The sequence below is a fragment of the Rousettus aegyptiacus genome, unplaced genomic scaffold, assembly GCF_014176215.1.
Source record: "Rousettus aegyptiacus isolate mRouAeg1 unplaced genomic scaffold, mRouAeg1.p scaffold_m13_p_10, whole genome shotgun sequence".
NCBI classification, from domain to species: Eukaryota; Metazoa; Chordata; class Mammalia; order Chiroptera; family Pteropodidae; genus Rousettus; species Rousettus aegyptiacus.
The window spans coordinates 2,150,810-2,169,584 of record NW_023416285.1 but is presented as its reverse complement, the minus strand read 5'-3'; the positions used below and the strand labels follow the sequence as shown (position 1 = coordinate 2,169,584).

Genomic DNA, 18,775 nt, shown 5'->3' with positions numbered 1-18,775 from the left:
CATCCACCCATCCATCCATCCACCAACCCACCCATCCACCCATCCATCCATCCACCCATCCATCCATCCATCCATTCATCCACCACCCATCCGTCCAACCACCCACCCACTCATCCACCAACCCACCCATCCACCCACCCATCCACCCACCCATCCATCCACCCATCCATCAGACACACTGCCGTGCACCCAGCAGGGGCTGCATAAATGGCAGCTATTATTTATTAGCCCCAAAAGGAACACCATACTGTTCAGCAGTTTTGCCTTCTTTTTTTTTTTTCTTGGTATAGAATTGGTACTTTTTTTCTTTTAGCTCTTTAAAGATGCTCTTCTACTGTCTTCTGGTACACATAGCTTCAGAGGAGAAGTCCATGGTCATTCTTTTGTCCCATTCGACTTAATGGGCTTTTTTTTTTTTCTTTTTGCTGCTTTTAAGATTTTCTTCTTATCGTTAAAATTTGATTAAGATGGACTTGGTAGGTTTTCGTGGTGTTTATTCTGCTTTGGGTTCAGTGAGATTCTTGGATCCCTGAGTTTATAGGTTTCATCATATCTGGACATTTTCCAGTCTCTTTTCTTCAAAATGTTTCGGTCTTCCCCACGCCCTGGTCTGCCCCTCCCAGCCCGGGGGACAGACGGATGGGTCTGCACTCACGCACCGTTGAGTCTCCCGTCGTATTTTTCAGTTTCCTCCCTCTTTGCTTTAGTTTGAGCGGTTTCTACTATGTCTTCAAGTCCACCCATCTTCTCCTCTGCAAAACCTGATCTACTACTCATTCCTTTCAGGGGATTGTCAGAAATTTTAATTTTCTTTTCTAGAGATTCCTTTTGGTTTCTCTCCACATCTTCCGCGATACTCCTACTTATGTTCGTGTTTTTCTTTAAATACTTAACATATTGGGAAACGGCTGTTTGACGAGCTCCGCCTGCTGGTCTCACCACCGCGTCTGTTTTCTGGGTCTCTGGCGGGGGCCGATTTTCCTTCTGGCTCTGTGTCACGTTTCCAAGTTCCACTTTATGAGCAGGGGTACTTGGCTAAATGTCGAACGTTGTCAACTGCACGTCGTTGAGTGCTGGATTTCCTTCCCTTCCTATAAAGAGCGCTGGGCTTTGCTTGCGCAGGCACTTAGCTTGTTTTAAGAACGGTCTGATCTTTTTGAGTTTTTTCTTGTCTTCGCTGGTGCAGGTTTGTAGCAGCCTTTGCCTCGGGGCTCGGTCCCACCAGTGAGACATGGGTCCCCACCGCACGCCTGGGTGTTCGGCAAGGACTCCGCACCTGGCCAGAACCCCATGTCTCCCAGCCCTGGGGACTGCTTAGCTGATAGCGAGCTGGTCATCCGGCCCCACCCTGGGCACTTCCTCTCCACTCGTGTGGCTCCGCGGCTGTCCGGAGCTCTCCCCCCTCCGCCGGCTGCTCTGTCTCCGATCACCGTCCTCTCACTCAGCGAGCGGGCCGTCTCTAGTGTCCCCTCCTTGTACTATGACGCAGGAGGCTGCCTCCGGGCCGCGGGCGGGCCAGTTGTGGGGCTCGCTTCATCGTCTTCCGTCCCCAGTGTGAGCTGCCTGTGCTCTGACGTTCCGTGCATTTTGTCTGTCTCCTAGCTGTGCACGTATGTGGGCAGGTCCCGTCCCAGTTTCGCAGCTCAACAGAGCTGTCTGTATTGTTTTGTAAACAGCAGATTATCCGAAGGTGCTTTCCAAACCCACCTTGGTGACCTGTCGGCCTCATCTCTAAGCTACGTGCTCAGAAAGCAAACGCTCAGACAGGCCCTGGGGGAACTCTGACCCTCCGCTACCGCTGACGGCAGACGCGTTCCGTAGAAATGCGCCTCGTCACTGGGCACCCTCCCGACGAAGCTTCCATGGAGCATACGCCGTAACTAGGAATGACACTCAAAACGTCCCCATCATGGGGACAGGGCGAACAGAGCAGAAAACAAACTCTGGGGTTTTTATTCTTTGTTTTCCAGAACAATCCCCCTGGGGGCAATATGCTGGGCTGGGTGGTGGGGGAGGGATGCCCACTTGGAGGCTGCCTACCCCTCCCTGCTGAGCCCCACCCCCTCAGTTACAGGCAGAGGGGGAGCAAGGTGTGGCCTGCTGCCCTGGGTCAGGACCCCAGGCTGCCTGCAGAGACCAGTCGGGGCCTGCTCTGTGCCCGCCTGGCCCTGAGAGGGGGCTGAGGACCGGGCAGGGAGCTGCTCTCCTGGGGCTCCGGGCTCTGGGAGGCACTTCCTGGGGTGCTGCAGTGTCTGTGGGTGCTGAGCCTTGCAGGGTCTCTGCTAACGTGTGTCCAGGTCACCGGTGCCAGCCCAGGGCCTGGCCACACGTAGCGCTCAGAAAAGCCTGGTCAAATGAATGAGTGAGTGAGTGAATGAATGAATGAGTGAAACAGACTGTGCCGCTCTTCTCAGCCAGGCTGAGGAGCCAGGAAGCCATGAGGCAGGGACCCTGGCATGGAGGCCACGGCAGGACCCTGGCAGGCGAGTTCTGAGGCCTGAGTCGGGGGCAGCAGGTGGGCAGATTCTGGACAGGGAGGGACCCTGGAAGACACCCCCACTTGGGGCTCGTGCACCTGGTGGCTCGGGCGGTGGTGCCGCCGCCCACAGATCGGGGACGCCAGGAGTGAGGCAGGGCGCGCGGGTGCGGCGCGCCGGGACAGCTGAGGGGTGGCAGTGGGTGGGCGAGGAAGGGCTGAGGCACGGCCCCACGGGCTCCGACGTGAGAGACGAACCGCAACCGTGTGCCGGATGCGGACGGGGAGGAGCTGGCCGAGGGGCCGCGGAGGGAGTGGGGAGAGAACGCCTCACGGACGCCGAAGGCGGCCACCCGCCAGCGGCCTTACACCCAGTGTCCCCAGGAGAGAGGGCTCGGTCCTTGCAGGGTCTGGGGCCGGACGAGGGTGTGCCTCAGGGTGCAGCGGCCCGGGGTCCCCCCGCCACCCTTTGGACGGGCCGTGCCTTCCCGCCCCAGCCCCAGCGGTGGCCCCGGGGGAGGGAGGCGGGGCCGGAGGGAGGCGGGGCCGGAGGGAGGGCGGGGCCGGAGGGAGGCGGGGCCGGAGGGAGGGAGGGGCCGCGGGCGCTCACCGGCAGGTGTTGCACACGAAGCAGGCCGGGTGGTAGGTCTTGCCCAGCGCGGACACCACCTCGCCCTCGATGAAGCGGTCGCAGCTGAAGCAGCGGGTCCCGTACAGCCTCTGGTAGTCCAGCGTGCAGATGTACTCGCCCTGGCGCACGAAGAAGCCGCCCTCCGCCAGGTCGCAGCCGCACGCTGGGAGGCAGCGCGTGGGGGCCGGCGTGAGCAGGCGGCGGCGCCTCCCAGGCCCCGCGGGCCCCGGGCCGACCCACCGCACACAAGCCCCCGCCGGCTGCGGGCTCGGGGACGTCCACCGGGAACCTGGGGGGCCAGGTCCAGGCACAGACCAGCTCCGCCCCCTCAGCCTGGACTTGGGTGGACGTCCTTGTGGAAGCTTCCAGAGAGGAGCACTGACCCGGGAGGAGAGTCAGGCTGTGCCGAGGAGCCCCCCTCCCTCGCCTCCTGGACCCGTGCCCCTGGCCCCTCCACCGTCCCCAGCATGGAACAGAATGGATTGGAAAGGCACCCAGTGTGTGCTGGGCTCCGTCTGCGGGGAGACCCCGTGTGGCAGAGGACAGATGAATCCCTGTGCTCTGCCCCCCAACCACTGTGAGGCTTCCTGACCCCTCCCCACTCCTCCCCCAGAGTGGACAAGGCCAGACCCCGTAGGAGGGAGCGTGGCCAGGACACTCACTGAGAGTCCGTTTGTCCCCTTGGCCCGTACACACAGCGCACCCCCAACGGAGGGGCTGGGGGAACTTTACCAGGAGAACGGGCCACCTGCCTTGGGGCCAGCCGGCCAGCCGGCAACTGGGCCACCCAGGCATTCACCCTGTACTCTCTCCCTCCACATGGTAGCCGAGCACTGTTTCAGAGGGAGCACCCCTCTGCTGGAGTCCCAGAGGACCCCCTGCAGCCTCTGCCCTGCCAGCCGGGCCAGTGCCAGGTCCTGTGGGTCACTGTCCCCAAACCAGATGAAAAACCACGTAGCCCTCATAGGTGTCTGAATCGACACCTGAAAGTGTCATCACAACTTTCACCGATAGGAGAGGACGTGGCTTCTGGTGAAGTCTAAGTACCGGCACCTTCAAATTTGAGCACATCCAGGGGAATGCACCCGCCAAAGCCAGCCCCCGCCACCCACACACAGAACCTGCCACCCGGCCGTGGCTAGAAGCAAAAATTTCACCTTGGCCCTGTTTCCACCATACCAGCTGCCACAATGCAGGCACACGTCACGTGGTTTAAAGACCAAGGGTGCCTGTCATGGTCCCTGCGGCCGTAATTCCAAGGGCAACATGGAAACTGGTTTACTAGGGACTTCTGTGGTCACGAGGCTCTAAATATTTAATAATTGTTCCAGACGGGGTTATTATTATAGCTATTAGTACAAAGCTATCAAAACACCTACGTTAAACATCTTAGCAAATTATTATTAAATGGATTAAGTAAAGCCCGTTTTAGCACGCAGCTCGTGATGGCTGGGGGTGCCCCGTGGGGTTCCTGGTGTCCTATCAAGGAAGCCCAGCCCTGATTCGTCTTGCTTGGTGCCCTGAGAGTTTGGGGGTGAGGGCAGCCCAGCCGTCTTCCCGAGGTCACCCAGGAGCAGCATGGCAGGAAGTTTGGGGTCTGGAACCTGAATGGGACCCCCAGGGCCGATGTGCTTGGTCCAGTCGGCCGCGCCCCATCAGCTCACTCACCCTCGACCCGTGACCTGGGGCTCGGGCAGGCCTGCGGGGTGGGTCCCCCTGAGCTCAGGCCTTTCCCCCTGCAGGGTGAGGGGCCGGCTTCCCCCGGGTCTCCCTGCCCCCTTACCCAGGGCCACGGGGTGCATGTGCCATTTGCTGGTCACGCCACCAGAGTGGTGGGGACCTTCCATCCTCTCCGAGGGGAGGTCGGCTTGGACGGGCGCGCTGTGAGCCGGGCAGCAGAGCGCGCAGCGGAGAGGCCTGGATGTGGAACCGGGCTCGGCAGGGCACAGCCCTGCCCTCTCTGGGCCGCCCCACCCCCGCCACCCCCCCCCCCCCCCGCGAAGCACAAGGCCGTCTTCCACAGCGCAAACGAGCACAGAGGAGCTAGTGTGACAGAGCCCCGACTCGTGGTGGGGGGACCCTGTCTGGGCCACGGCTGTGCTGACGTCACCCGCCCAAGCGGCCAGAGGCCGGGCCAGCTTGAACCCTTGTCACACCCGCCCGAAGTGAAACCCTTTGTTCGATTCGCACCCCCGATCGCGCAGGTGTGGCCGAGCCAGGCAGAACGGGCCCTTGGGGACCCGCGGGACAGTCCCTGCCTTCTTCCACCGAGGCCAGCTGGAACGATTCGGCCCTTGAGCGACGGCGAGGCTCACGCGCGCCCTGATTCGGACATCTGGCTGCTGTTCTATTCTTTGTAAGGATGTGATGGCGCCGACTGTCCCTTGAGGGACATGAGACAGGCCTCGTGCCCCATCGAAATGACGTGCGCCTCCATCACGGAGATGCTGGGTGAGGGAAGACCTCGGCTCTCCAGCCACCCCTGCCTGCAGCTGGGCCCTGGCGGGTGCCCCTCCCCCAGGCTGCCTCTGCTGCTGATGGGACCGGAGCCGAGGCCAGGGCCGGGCTCGACCCCAGACCTCTGCCCGTTAAAAGCGAGAAGTCCGAATCCATTAATAGTGTTCAAAGGCCTAATCGAGGCAGTGTGTTGTTATCACATCCACTTTCCTCTCGGATCAGCCAGGACCAAGAAGTGGGACAGCTGTCGGTGGCCCGGGCTGTCGGTGGCCCGAGCTGTCGGTGGCCTGAGCTGTCGGTGGCCTGAGCTGTCGGTGGCCCGAGCTGTCGGTGGCCTGAGCTGTCGGTGGCCCTGCGTATCAGTCCTCAGTGTCTGCTGTGGTCATTTACGGGAAACGGCCAGGAGGGGCGGGCAGTGGCGGGAAGACACTTTCTGGAACGCCCCTTGGCACTGACTCTAAAGAACAGCAAAGCCACTCACACCCTCTGACCCAGCGGTCCCTCTGCGGGGACTCTGACCGGGGGAGGTGGCCAGGCCCACAGACGTTCGGGCCGCTGTGGTGCCCCATGGTCACTGGGCTGTAGACATGGGCGGTGCGGGTTTGAGTACCCAACTCCTGCCTTTCCCTGCCATGGGACCTCGGGCGGGCCGCTTCATCTCTCTGACCCCCGGAGTCCTCATCTGTAAACATGGGCGACCGTACCTGTCTCGCGCGGGCGTCATAAGAAATCTAAGAGGAAACAATTAGCCAGGGGCAGGGCCAGAACCAGCCTAAGGGCCCGAGGGCGGAGGGGTGGCCACGTTTGCCGCGGGGTCCTGCGTTTGGAGGGGTTTGGGCAGATGTTGAAATGGACGCGAGGAGCTTATCTGCTGGGGAGAGGGTTCTGCAGGCTCTAAGGGACTAGCTCAGGGCACAGAAGAGAGCGCACACATGACCGCTGGGACCCCGGCTGTAGAGACCTGGGGCGGCTCCAGTGTGGGGGGGGAGAGGGGGTCTCAGTCTGCCCTGCTTCCCTGTGTCGGCTTGCGGGGGGAGGGGACAGCAACTCACATGACGCAGCAGAGTGAGAACTCTAGGGGTTCGTGTGCCCCCACTGGGCGCAGCTGGCTCACGGCTCATGTCCGATCCCGCCCCAGGCCTGTCCTGCGAGACTTTCCACATCCTGCCGTGTGACCCCTGGTCCCTGGCACGCCCTGTGTGGGTTGGCTGGGCAGGACAGGCGCCCCGGGTCGGAGGTCGAGGGACATCTGGAGTTTTCCCTTGGTCTAGAAGCCCTTGGCGGTGGGTCTCCCACAATGTCCCGGGAATGCCGGCGACGGCGAGCATGCAGGCATCCGCACGGTTCCCTGCGGGCCCCGCTGCCCAGCGCAGCTCCCAGCCCGGCTCCTGACAGTCTGCAGACGGAGGGGTCCTTGTGAGCAACCCCCACGCCGCCCCCCGTCACAGGCAGGGCTGGAGGGCGCTCCTCACCAGACACGCACCCTTCCCGCCCTCCCGTTTCCGCAGCGCCTCCCGAGGCCCAGCGTGCTCGAGCCCCTGCTCCACTCTTCACCTCCAGGAAGCCCTCCCTGACTACCCGGTTTAAAATAGTAGCTCTGCCGGCGCTCCCGCCCCCGCCTTCCCCTGGCTCCGCCGTCCTTCCCTAGCACTCCACTTGCTTATTCTGCCCAGTGTCCGTCAGCTGTCCCCCTGCACCGACGTAACCTCCACGAAGACAAGAATGTCCATCCTGTTCTTAGATGTGCCCAAAGCACCCAGGCGCCCCTGCACACAGTAGGTGCCAAGTAAAATAGTCGTTGCATGAAAACCGAGGTTAAGAAGTGTGTCTCAGACCCGCCACGCCGGGGGCGGCAGAAGTGGATGGGAACCCCGACCGTGAGGCATCGAAGGCCTGACTCGGGGCGGCCAGCCGCGAAGGACAGAGCGATCACGTCGCTCCTTCCACGGTGTGCCCAGGTACGCCAAAGGACACCCAACACGAGCCGAGGCGGCGGGAACCCAGCACACGGGGACCTCTCGGTGGCACGGTCGGCGTCTGTGCGAACGGACCCCGCTTCGGTTCGACCCGCGCCAGGCCCACCAGGACGGACACGACCGATGTCAGTTGGTCACCGTCTTCACCTTCCTCTTTGCTGGTCGGCTGGACGGGTGACCCAGTTCCGGCCAATGGCTCACCGGATGTCTCTGGGGAGACCTCGGGGAGAGGGCTCTCTCCCCATCAAAGGGAGCATCATGCGGGAGGGGGCTCCTTGGCCTGGGCACACTGCTCCTTCCCCGGAGTGGAGCGCCACCCCATGAGGATGTGATGCTCGGAGTGGTGGCAGCCACCTTGAGGCCGTGAGGACAGGCAGTGCTGACATGCACAGGATGGGGGCAAAGGGGGCAGGTGGGGCGGGGAAGTGGGGAAAGAACCTGGGTCTTTGGGGACCTCGCCGAGCCGTTAAATTAGCCAGCTCTGGGGTGCAGGGCTGCCCCGGGGTTCGTATTGGGGTGTAGTGCCCATGTGGTTTGAGACACAGCCAGCCGGGTGTCCCTGTTATGCACAAAGGCACCTCAGCGATGCACACTTTGCATCTGGATAAAAGACCAGCCCAAGGCTGCGTGATTCTCACGCGCCAACAGGTGCAGCCTTTTCACAGCTGGCAGGGAACCTCAGCTGCTCCACATCAGAAGCCGAGATGCCACCTACGGAGGCGAACCTCCGAGGACAAAGTGACCTGCCCCAGTGACGCGGCGGGGAGGGGACACCCGGGGCAGCCCCCACCTCCTGCGGAAGGCGGAGGGTCAAACCAGGTGACGGGCTGGATTCCCAGGGCCCACGCTTCCACCGCGTTCCCACGGTCGGGCTTACAGAGAAACCCTTTCAAATGCCCAGGACACCTCTCCTTCGTCTTTTAAAGTCGCTTTTAAAAAGAGCGACCTTTTTGCTGTTCGGTAATGTAGTAAACGCATCTTTACGGGGAGAAAATGAAGCCAGACAAATCCCACAACGAGCCGGGAAGCTCTGCGGAAACGGAAGATAAGCTTCAGGCAGTGCGGGGGGGCGGCTATGCTTACCTTCTCCCAGGAAAGAGCCCCCCCCTCCCAGGAAAGAGCCTCCCCACCCCCGCACGGAAGGACGTGTCCCTGAAATGGGGGGGGTCTGCGCCACACCCCCGCCGGCACCTGGCCACGCCCCCACCACGCCTGGCCACGCCCTGGCCACGCCCCCGGCCACAGGCACGCTCAGGCCACGCCCCCCACCACTCCCCTGCAGGCCTTGCAGCTCCACCCTTCCCCAGGGAAAGGACGCTGCCCAGGCTGTGTCCCCGCCCCACCTCTCCAAACAGCCCCCCAAGCCACCATGCTGGGGGCTCACGTCCCCATGGCTAGGACTCTGTAGCCTCTGCCACGGCGCGGGTCATGGGGGTCAGGAGGGCAGGTGCAGTGGGGAGAATTTGCCTGTGAATTTGCCAGGCTGTGACTGCGCCAGGGACCCTGGATCCGGGCAATTTGGGGGCCCTCAGTGACGTCCCTGACAGCTACCCATACCCATAAATGGAGCCACAGCGGCTCCCGGGGGCGGGGTTGGGGTCCCAGGGCCTGCTCACCCCTGCCGGAGACTGCACAGCCCCCAGGGCCCCAGGGGCAGGCCGCACGGGCCGTGCTCACCATCCTCCCTGATCTGCCACCCTTGAGTCACCCCCTTTGCACTCTGACCTTACGGGGCCAGGGGAGCCAGGGTCATCCCTGGCCCCGCCCCTTGCAAGCAGAGGAGGTGTGGCCAGCGGTTCTCCAGTTTTCAAACTACAGGACTCTGCACACAGCCCTCACACACAGCCGGTGACTGACAGGGCTGCAGCCAGGTGCCCAGGGGTGGGCGGCACCTGCTGCCTTGCCTCCCCACCCACAGAAGGCGCCTCCAAGGGGCCTCCTATTCAGGGGCCACGGGCAGGCCTGGAATCTAGCCCCAAACAAGCTCCTCCCCCTCCAGGCCTCAGCTACTCCCTCACAAGGGGACAGTCCCAAGTCCCTCAGGGGCCGCTGGCACGGGGCAGAGTCCGGCCCCAGCCTCGGCTCCCTTCCCATGCTCTACTGCACTCAGCAGGCAAAGCGCTGACCCTCCCTGCAGCTCCAGGCCACCCCTGCCACCCGGACCCGCCCGGCTCCCCACGGCCAGAGCGCTGCTCCGCCCTCCGCGTCAGAGCCGGGCACCGCCTCCCCTCTGATGCCCTCGCTGCCGGCTTCCAGGTCCTGAGCCCCCCGCACGTGGTTTCTCTGCGAGAGCGCGCTTCTGCAGCCACGTCCCACGCCTGAGCTGAACTTACTCCCTCGCCAGACCTCACTGGTCAGAGTCCAGCTGGCGCCTTCTCATTAGTCAGCGGTTTCGAGAGCCTCCGCCAGGCCGGGCCGGGGACATGCGAGGCCTCCGAGACCCGCTGCGGGGTGAGCACGGCCGGCACTGGCTGAACGCGCCGCGCAACGTCAACAAATGCCGCGGCGATGCATGCGTGACCCGTATGCGGGACGCATCCTAATTTCGTCTGCGCCCAAAAGCAAGCCCTCATCTCCTAGGGTACACCCAAGTCACTAGGGCTCACGTCACATGTACCCCTGAATGCCTAGGAGGAGGTCCTCTGGCCCTCGGAGGGCGGGTGTGACCTCGCGGCTCGCTCCAGCCCCGCCACACGGTCCTCTGAAACGCAAGCCCCCGGGCTGCAGACAGACCCGGCCTGGTTCTGGCTGCCCGCCCCTCCCCCATGCCACGTGCGGGGCACTAAACGCACCTGCACGGGACGGATTCGCGCGCAGCTGGACGTGCGGCCCGGCCAGGGCAGGAAGGCGGAGGCGGCTCAGGCGGATTCGCCCCCTATTTTGTTTCAGTTTCTCCCCTTTTCAGTATATTTGAATTGAGTGTATATTTCACGATATTTTTTACAATCAGAGAAATTAAAGGCCATTTCCGTTTGGAATGACTGTCATGTTCTCGTTCTACTCTGGGATGGGGGACCCGAGCGTGGCCCCACGTAGGTCCCGTGCACCCACATGGTAGGGGTCATGCCACCAGCAAGGACCTTCCGGCTCTGGGGCTCAAGTGGCTGCTTTGCTCTGGCCACTGGCCCCAAACCCTTGGACACTGGGTAGGGCTGGACGAGGACACGGCCTGGGGCCTGGGCCACGTCCTCTGACCGAGATTTCCGTGCCACACCCATAAGAGACGCAGGCCACGCTGTTGTTTGAAGACTGGACGCAGGATCCTCCGGGATCCCGGACTCCCGGGCGAGCTCGCCAGGGACGTGGCCGGAGTATGGCCCTGCGGCCGCCAGGCAGAGCGGGACGGAGGCCGCGCGCTCACCTTTGCAGACAAAGCACGCGATGTGGAAGTGCTTGTCCTGGACGCGCAGCACCTCACCCCTGCAGGCATTTCCGCAGGTGCCGCACAGGATGGCCGTGCCGGGCGGCTTCTCCGGGGGGCTGGGCACGGCCTGGGGCTCCGACACTGTCGGGGGAAAGGAGCATGTTAGAGGGTGGACGGGCCAGCCCGGGTGAGCAGGCCGGCCGCTGTGCGAGGGCTCGGGGCCCCGCTCCCGCCAGCATGGTCCCACGGGGCGTCAGGGGCATCTCCTCCTTGGAAGCCAGTGGGAACTGGTCAGAGGCCATCCGGTCAACTCCCAGTGAGCGGACCTGTCCCCACCCCTGTGTGCACACCTGCAGTGATAGGGAATACGGTATCCTCCGAAAGGGTGGCTGACCCCCCTGCCGCCTTGGCCCGGCATGACTTGGCCCCCCCCCAAGGCCTCAGAACACCCCCGACCCCGCGAACTCAGCACCTTTCTGCAGCCAGGATACCCAGAGATCTACCATCTGCAAGTACGCTAACCAGGGGGGCTGCCCGCCGGCTGCTGGAAGCACAGGGGGGCCAGGGGAGGAGGGAGGGCCCAGGAGAACCTGCCACGCTTCACCTGACAGGTGGGCGTATCCACACACACGCATGCACACACACATGCACGCGTGCACGTACACGCTTCAGCTTAACACTAGCACCGGGGGAGCGCCAGACCTAGGAGGTCTCACCACGGCTGTAAAAATGGAGCAGGTGGATGTCAGACAGAGGAGCACATTTCTCCATCAGGTCGGCAACCTGTCCCCGTCCCCTGAGAACTCCGCCTGGCCAGAGCAGGGCCCCTGTCCTCTGCATCCCTGCCCTCAGGTGGTGGCATGAAGGAGGGACCAGGCCGTGCTGGGGTCAGCAGGGTGGCCGTCCAGAAGGCCTGCCGATCCCAGCATGAGGGGGAGGCGGGGTGCCGGGTGTCGGGGACGAGAGGCCCCTGCCTGGGAGAAGCAGGTGCAGGGAGACAAGTTGCACCCAGGCCCAGCCGACACCTTCCTCGCGTCTCCGGAGGAGCCAGGGCACAAACCAGCGGACAGGACCGCACGACTGTGGGCTCCGTCTGGGGTCCATGGCCGTGGCTACGGAGGGGTTTCTGGCTCCGGGTTCGATGTCGCGCACGCCTTTTTCCTACGGAACTGCAGAGGCCTCCAAGTCTGTTACTTAGTGGAAGCTATGGGAGCGGGCAGAGGCGAGTTTTCCCGGGCTTGAATTCAACGCATCCCGCGCAGAACCAGCTGCTGGGGTTGGGGCCTGAAGCCTCGGACAGCGAGTAACCAGCTCACGCTGTGCACGACCCTGGACCTGGGCCCCGCGTGGGGCTGATGGGCCCCTGAGTCACCCTGGTCCGTGTCCGAGGTCGAACTGAGACTGCGGGGGGCGGGGGCCCAGACGGTCAAGGCGGGCACCTTCTCATCCAACAGGCAGAAAGAACAGCGCCCTGTGTCTCTCCACAGGCGGGCGAGCCACGGTCTTAAGCTGCTGGGAACTGGCCCGAATCCAGGACGAGGTGAACATCAGACCACCCACGCTGGGGTCAGCGTCCACAGTCCTGGGCACGCTGCAGGCTGCGGGCTCCGATGGCCTGGGTACCGCCCAGCCCCGCCTCCTACGTGCTGGGACCAGGGACTCCCGACTTCCGTCTGCCTGTCCACCTGCCCTCCACCCTCTGCTCGCATCACCTGCCCCAGGAGATGCTAGAACCTGGGGCAAAAATATGCCAGCCCAGGGTCCAGCAGGTCCTACGAGCTCAATATGCAACAGCCACTGTCATTTTCGAGATCTCACAGCCTGATGTCACCAGTTTCCTGGTTACTGTAGAGGCTCCTGGGATCTCTGGGCACAAGTGAGAGTGGTGGTGCTGCCCTCTTGTGGTGAGAAGTAGACACTGCACCGTGTAACAAGACCTTGACTGCGATAATAAAATGTTAACTCAAGTGGTAAGAATCCATCACACAAGGGCTGCGACTACTCAATCTCCCCGTGATAATGACATGCCCTCACCGGGGGACCCCGCTGGGAGTCCGAGGCATTATTATGGGGGATGTCAACACGTCGAGCTTGCTCCCACAAGGAAGGGACGTGGCTTGCTCCGGCGTCCGAGGGCCGGCTGAGCTGACGAGAGCTGTGGCCCCTCCCCTACGGTCCCTTCGGGTGTGAGGGGTTCTTTCCTGCCGCCAGGAGCGGAGCCGGAAGAGCCGCGTGCTGCGAGGGGCTGGGACACAGCCAGCAAGGCCGGGTTTGGACCCGCCGTCCCGGGGCAGCCGCGTGACCTGGGAGACCTTGGAGAACTCCGGGAGGCCTCAGTTCTCGCACCTGCGCATCGGAGCCTGTTCTCAGGAGGCCCTGTCTGGACTCCCTGGAAGTGGGGGACGTAGCTGGTGTGGGGACCAGCGGCTGGTTCGGTCCTCTCCAGGTCTCTCAGGCGGACCTGCAGCTCAGGGCGGGGCAGCCAGGAAGGGGACCAGGCGTTCCCGGAGGGCCGTACCTTGCTCACACTACGGCGGCCTCGTCGGCAGATTGCCTGAGATTTGGCTTCGCGCTTCAGCCCAGCTCAGTGGGGTGGCAGGGTGGGCGAGGGGAAGGAGGACAGACCCTGCTGATCCCGGCTAGGTCCTCCCCGCCGACCTTGGACAGGTCACATGACCTCGAGGAGCCTCGGTTTCCTCCTTTATAAAGTGGGGACGAGCATGGCCAAGTGCAGGGCTCCTGTGCAGATCGGATGAGAGGACATGCGAGAAGCCAGTGACGTGGCCGGGCGCCCGCCGTGCTGTGGGGGTGCAGCGGGCGGCACGTGCCGGGGGCTGCGCTGACCAGGCCGCTGCCCCGGAGAGGGCCCCGCGAGCGGGCGGCCTGAGGGCCTGTGCGACGCTCAGGCCCGTCCTCCACCCGGAGACGTGGTGGGCACCCCCTCCCGCCTGGCTGGAGCAGACGCAGCCCCACCCCGGGGAGCCCTCGAGGGGCCCCAAGGCCAGCCTGCACTCCCCAAGGTCAGCCATCGGCCCGGCTCCGTCCTGGGGGGAGGACTCGGAAGTGGACGTGGGGCTGGAGCACGGCGCAGGGGCGCTGGGTGTGTGGAAACCCCTGCCGCAGACGGGCCCGGCTTAGCGAGGCGCCGACGCACGGCCGACTTCACGACGGCGGCTCAGCGAGGCGCACGCGGAGGAGACAGCCGAGCGCCGGTGTTCGGGGGGCGGGGTATAGTAAACGCATTTTGGACTTGACACTTTCAACTGAGGACGGGCTAATCGGGGTGTAACCCGAACGTAAGTCCAGAAACATCCGTGTCCCCAAAGCGGCCACTTCCCCTTCCGCCTCTCGGCACCTCGGGGCCCAGACTGTGGCCTCCTGGGGCTGACCCACCCCTGGGCTTCTGCGCCCTGCCCAGGGCTGGCCCCAGGGGTGACGGAAAGTGGCCGCCGGGTGCAGGAGCCCACCCTGCCCCCCCGCTCGCCCCAGGCCGGGCAGCTCCGTGCTGCCCTCGGAGCCCAGCACCAGCCCGGCCCGGCACCGGCAGGTGCTTGAGCGATGGGCTGAGTCGACACGAGCCAGTCACACTGCTGTGCAGCCCGTTTGGACGTGTGTCTGTCCCCACTCCCTGCGGCCACGTCCCCTCGGCATCTCGGGACGTGTTCCCGTGCCTTCCGGAGTCCTCCCCCGCACTCGCCGCTCTGGGCTCCTCGGCGAGGGGCTTGTCGAGGACAGTGACATGGCAGGGGTGAGTGCCTGCGTTTGGGGGTGCCTGCGGTCTCCTTCCAGCGGCAGAAGCTGGGAGAGAACGGTGGCTACGAGCAGAGACCCCACCTCCGGAAGCTCAGACTGGCCCCGGGGGCTCCCGGCAGACTTGGGCCCGAGCGCCTGGCAGTTCCGGGGACTCTTCGAGCTTCGGGGCCTGGGCTGGGCGCCCTGGCCGCCCACGCCCCTGCGGTGTGCTGTTTCATCCCGGAAGAGCCGCCCTTCCTGACCGGGGAGGCGCGGAGGGCCCCGCGGGCCGCATTCCGGAAGGTCAGGGCTTAGCGGGCATCTGGGCCCATCCCCGCCCCTCCCCCCACAGGGCACACTGCCAGAGCCCTGTGAGTCTGCGGCCGGGCCAGGGCGCGGTCTGTAAGTCCCCCGTGTCACACCGCCACGGGCCAGGGCAGCCTTGCGGAATCAACACATGACTTCGTCTGGGTCTTTGGCGAATGCCCAGAGCTCAGCACACAGCAGATGTCCCCAAAATGTCCCTTAAACCTAACGTGAGCACCGAGCAGTGTGCTGGCAGGGCGAGGACCACCGCCCGGCTCCTGGGCCGGGGCTGCGCCAGGCACAGGGCTCAGCCGTGTCCCTTGAGGGCCCAGGTCACAGAGCTGGATGTGGGCGAACGGCAGGGCCGGGACTCGAACCCAAGCCACAGGACCCCGAGCCCACTGTCACCTCCCGCCAAGAGGGTCTGTGAGGGCCGAGCGAATCTGTCACGGCCCCTCGCTCCCCGGGCCCTGAGCCCCGGGGCGCCCCGGCGTGGGGGCCTGGCCGGCTGCAGGGCCCGCCAGTACGCAGCCAGGCGTGTGCTGGCCAATTCAGGGTCCCCAGCCACCCACTTCCTGCCCGTGCCTCTGCAGACGTGGCCGTAGCCTCGACCTGGAGACACCGCCCGCCTGGACGGGGGGCCGCCCCATGGGCAGCATCAGCAAGTCCAAACCACCCACAGAGGTCCTTGGCTTCGAGTCCAGCCGGGAGGGCCGCAGGGAGTCTGAGAGGTCACCGCCGCCTGCACCCCGTCTCCTGTCCCACCTCCCCGGAGGACACCGCCCGCCGTCCGGACCCTGCCGTGCGCCCATCACTCTGACTCCGGTTACGCTGACCCCTCCGCCCCGCTGGGAAGCAGCCCCTCCTGGCCCCGCCACGGCTGGCTCGGCGTGTGCTTTCTGAGGAGTCACGGCGTCGATGCCATGCGGTCGCCCGTCACAGTCACACGGTAGCTCTCAGCGGATGCACAGAGCCGCGTGCCGACCACCACCATCAATTTTAGGGCCCTTTCATCACCCCCGGAAGAAACCCCTTTACCCATGGCCACCCCTCCCCGCCCCGCAGCCGCCGCCGGCCCCCTGCCTGTCCCCACGCCTTTGCCCGTCCCGGACATTGCCACGCGGGTCTCCTGCCCGGCTTCTTTGCCTCCGCAGCATGTTTTAAAGGCTCAGCCACACTGCCGCGCGGGTCCGGGCTTCGTCCCCGGTGACGGCCAAACGCCCGTCCGCGCGGGGCTGCGGGTGGCTCCCACCCCGCTGCTGGGGGCGCGCTGCTCGCCCCTTCTGCGTGGCAGGCGGCAGGTCCCCTGGGTAGGTTCCTGGGGAAACTGCTGTCGCGTGGCGACACCACGCTGAGCCCCTCGAAGGGCCGCCCCTGGTTCGCGACGCGGACGCGCCCGTCGCCAGCCCCGCCGGCCGCGAGGGAGCGGCGTCCACTCTCTCCGCGTCCTCGCCGGCGCGGCTCCTCCCGTCTCTCCGACCACAGCCGTCCCCGCGGGGGGAGGAGGCATCTCGCTGTGGTGTTCACCGGCTCTTCCCTGACGGCTGACGACGCTGAGCATGTTTTCACGCGCCTGGTGGCCATCGGCACACCTCCTTCAGGAAGCGTCTACTCAGGCCCTTGCCCACGTAATTTGATTTCTTTTCGTGACGAGATGTTTGCTATCGTCTACACACAAGCCCCTTACCAAACACACGATCGGAGAACGCTACCTCCCATTCCGAGTTGTGATTTACTTTCTTTGTAACGTGCTTTGCAGCACGAAGGCTTGATTTTGATGAAATCCAGGGCACCCGTGTCTTCTCCTGCTCCCGGGGTTCTTGGGGTCGTGTCTAAGAAACCATTGCCTGACCTCGGGTCACGAAGACTCATCCCTGTTCTCGTCTGGGAGTGTCGTTGTTGTTCGGTGTGTGTGTGTTTGGGCTCTGGCTGCAACTTTACAGAAATAGACTCGCATTTCCTTTACCGCTATTTTTACCACAAGGTGCTGCGTCTTCATCAGAAACCTTGGTGCTTACGTTGCTGGGCCTCTGCCATCTTTCTCATCGCTACTGTCTGCTCTCTGCCGTCATCTGGGTGCGGCAGGACAGGTGGGAAGGACGGTGTGTGCTCAGCGGAGCGGGAGGCCCACCCCCCACCCCCGGCATGGAAACTCCACTTGAGGAAGGGACGTCGTCACAGGCCGCAGCCCTGGGAACCCGCTGGCCTTGCCAGAACCACTCAGTCCGCCGCCCAGCTGGTGCGGCCAGGCCAGGGGTGGGGGCAAACGCGGGGCCGAGCCAGGCCAGCTGGCGAAGCGCCCAGCTGCGTGCCGTGGGAAACAAATGCGGAGTGTCTGCCATGTGCGCCCACAGCGCCCTGGAAGGGGGGCCGCAGTCCACCCCCTTTCCAGATGGGGGCGCGAAGCCCCCTGACCAGGACGCGGCGAGGCCAGGCCGGAGTCAGGGCTTGAAGCTCGCTGGTCGGGCTTCTAGGTCACGGCCACTGCCCCAGCCCAGAGCCACCTCCACCAATCAAAGTGCTGGGGTGTGAGGTGCTGGCGGGAAGAGATGGGCCTGGCGTCCCGGCCCCCACCTCTGGAGAGACCCCACGAGCCAGAAAGCAGGAAAGCAGCGAGGGGCAGGCTCTGCCGGGTGCCGGGGAGGCGGCGCCCCAGGGTCATCGAGGCGTGCTGGCGCAGGGGCCCGAGGACATGGCGGGAGCGCCTGGGACGGAGGCTGGAGCCCACGGGAGGCAGGACCCCAGCCCCACGCCTCGGGCTCAGGGAGGCTCCCCTGTGCACCCCGACCTCTCTTTGCTTTTGGGAGTCCAGCCTCCCCGCCCTCCTCCTCTCTCGGCCTCGTCTCTCGTCCACTCTCCTCTAGTGCCCCGAAGCCTCCTCGCCCTCCCCCTGCAGGCCGCCTCGTCAACAGGTGGGGTCTGAGGGGACTCGAGGTTGCTAACCTAAGCCCCGGCCGTCACCACCGGGAGAAGCAGCGTTCCTATGACGTCCTCCTCGAGGCAGGTCCCTCAGTCGCAGCTCAAGTGATGTTTAGGGCCGGACGGCTCGTCACTGCGGGGCTGTCCCACGCAGCGAGCCCCAGCCTCCACCCCTCAGTGCCCGGGGCACCCGCTCCCCAAGCCGTGACCACCAAAATGCCTCCAGCCACTGCCGGATGGTCCCTGGGGAGCGAAATCGGCCCTGACGGACGACCATCGCCTTGAAAACGAGAGAGGAGGGAACAGAGGGATGAGAGGGAACACTGGGGTCAGAGGGCACTGGAGCCCCGCTCAGCTCCGACTCTCGCCACCTGCCCTTCCTGGGTCTCAGCTTGCTCGTCCGTAAAATGGGGTCACTCTGCAGGGCTGCCACCGGAGCCCTTAGGAGGAAGTCCCAAGGCCCGACAGGCAGTCGGTGTGCCTATGTGCTGGCCCTCACTGCATTCACCGGACGGCAGTGCTGAGACCGTCTCTGGTCATCAGGGCCCCAGAGCTCATTCCTCGGGCTCAAGGCTTCTTCTCAGAGAACACGCCTTCCTCCCCAGCCGGACGGTCTCGGCGCAAAGCGCAGCCGGGCCTTACCTGCCTCTCCTTCGGGCATCCCCATGGAGCTCCTCGCGGAGGGCGGGCGCCCGTGGAGGCCGCGGGCAGCAGCTGGGCTGGTGGGAGAGCCTCTGTGGCCAGCACAGGGACTGGGGCACGCCAGAGGGTCACGTGGCAGCTGTGCCCTCGTTCCCCGGGGAGGGGCAGGGCCTCCCCCTTCCGGCGCACTGAAATAGCCTCCTGCCACGCTCCAAAGGCACACCTGTTTCCCCGGAGTCCGGGAAGGGGACTGTGAAAAGACACATGGAGGT

General features: G+C 64.5%; 1 protein-coding gene across 11 annotated transcripts in view; it reads right to left on the bottom strand.

The window, feature by feature from the left end:
• Positions 1 to 18,775, bottom strand: part of ABLIM2 (actin binding LIM protein family member 2) — a 97,089-nt gene that overhangs the window by 61,519 nt on the left and 16,795 nt on the right. For all 11 annotated transcript variants that reach the window (XM_036227466.1, XM_016127122.2, XM_016127123.2 and 8 more), the window contains exons 2-3: positions 10,902 to 11,045; positions 3,087 to 3,270 (exon numbers count right to left, since the gene is read on the bottom strand). Coding sequence is in view for 10 of the 11 variants with exons in the window: in XM_016127122.2 (XP_015982608.1) it covers positions 3,087 to 3,270; positions 10,902 to 11,045 (328 nt within the window). In the remaining variant the exon portion in view is untranslated. The remainder of the gene's footprint in view (positions 1 to 3,086; positions 3,271 to 10,901; positions 11,046 to 18,775) is intronic.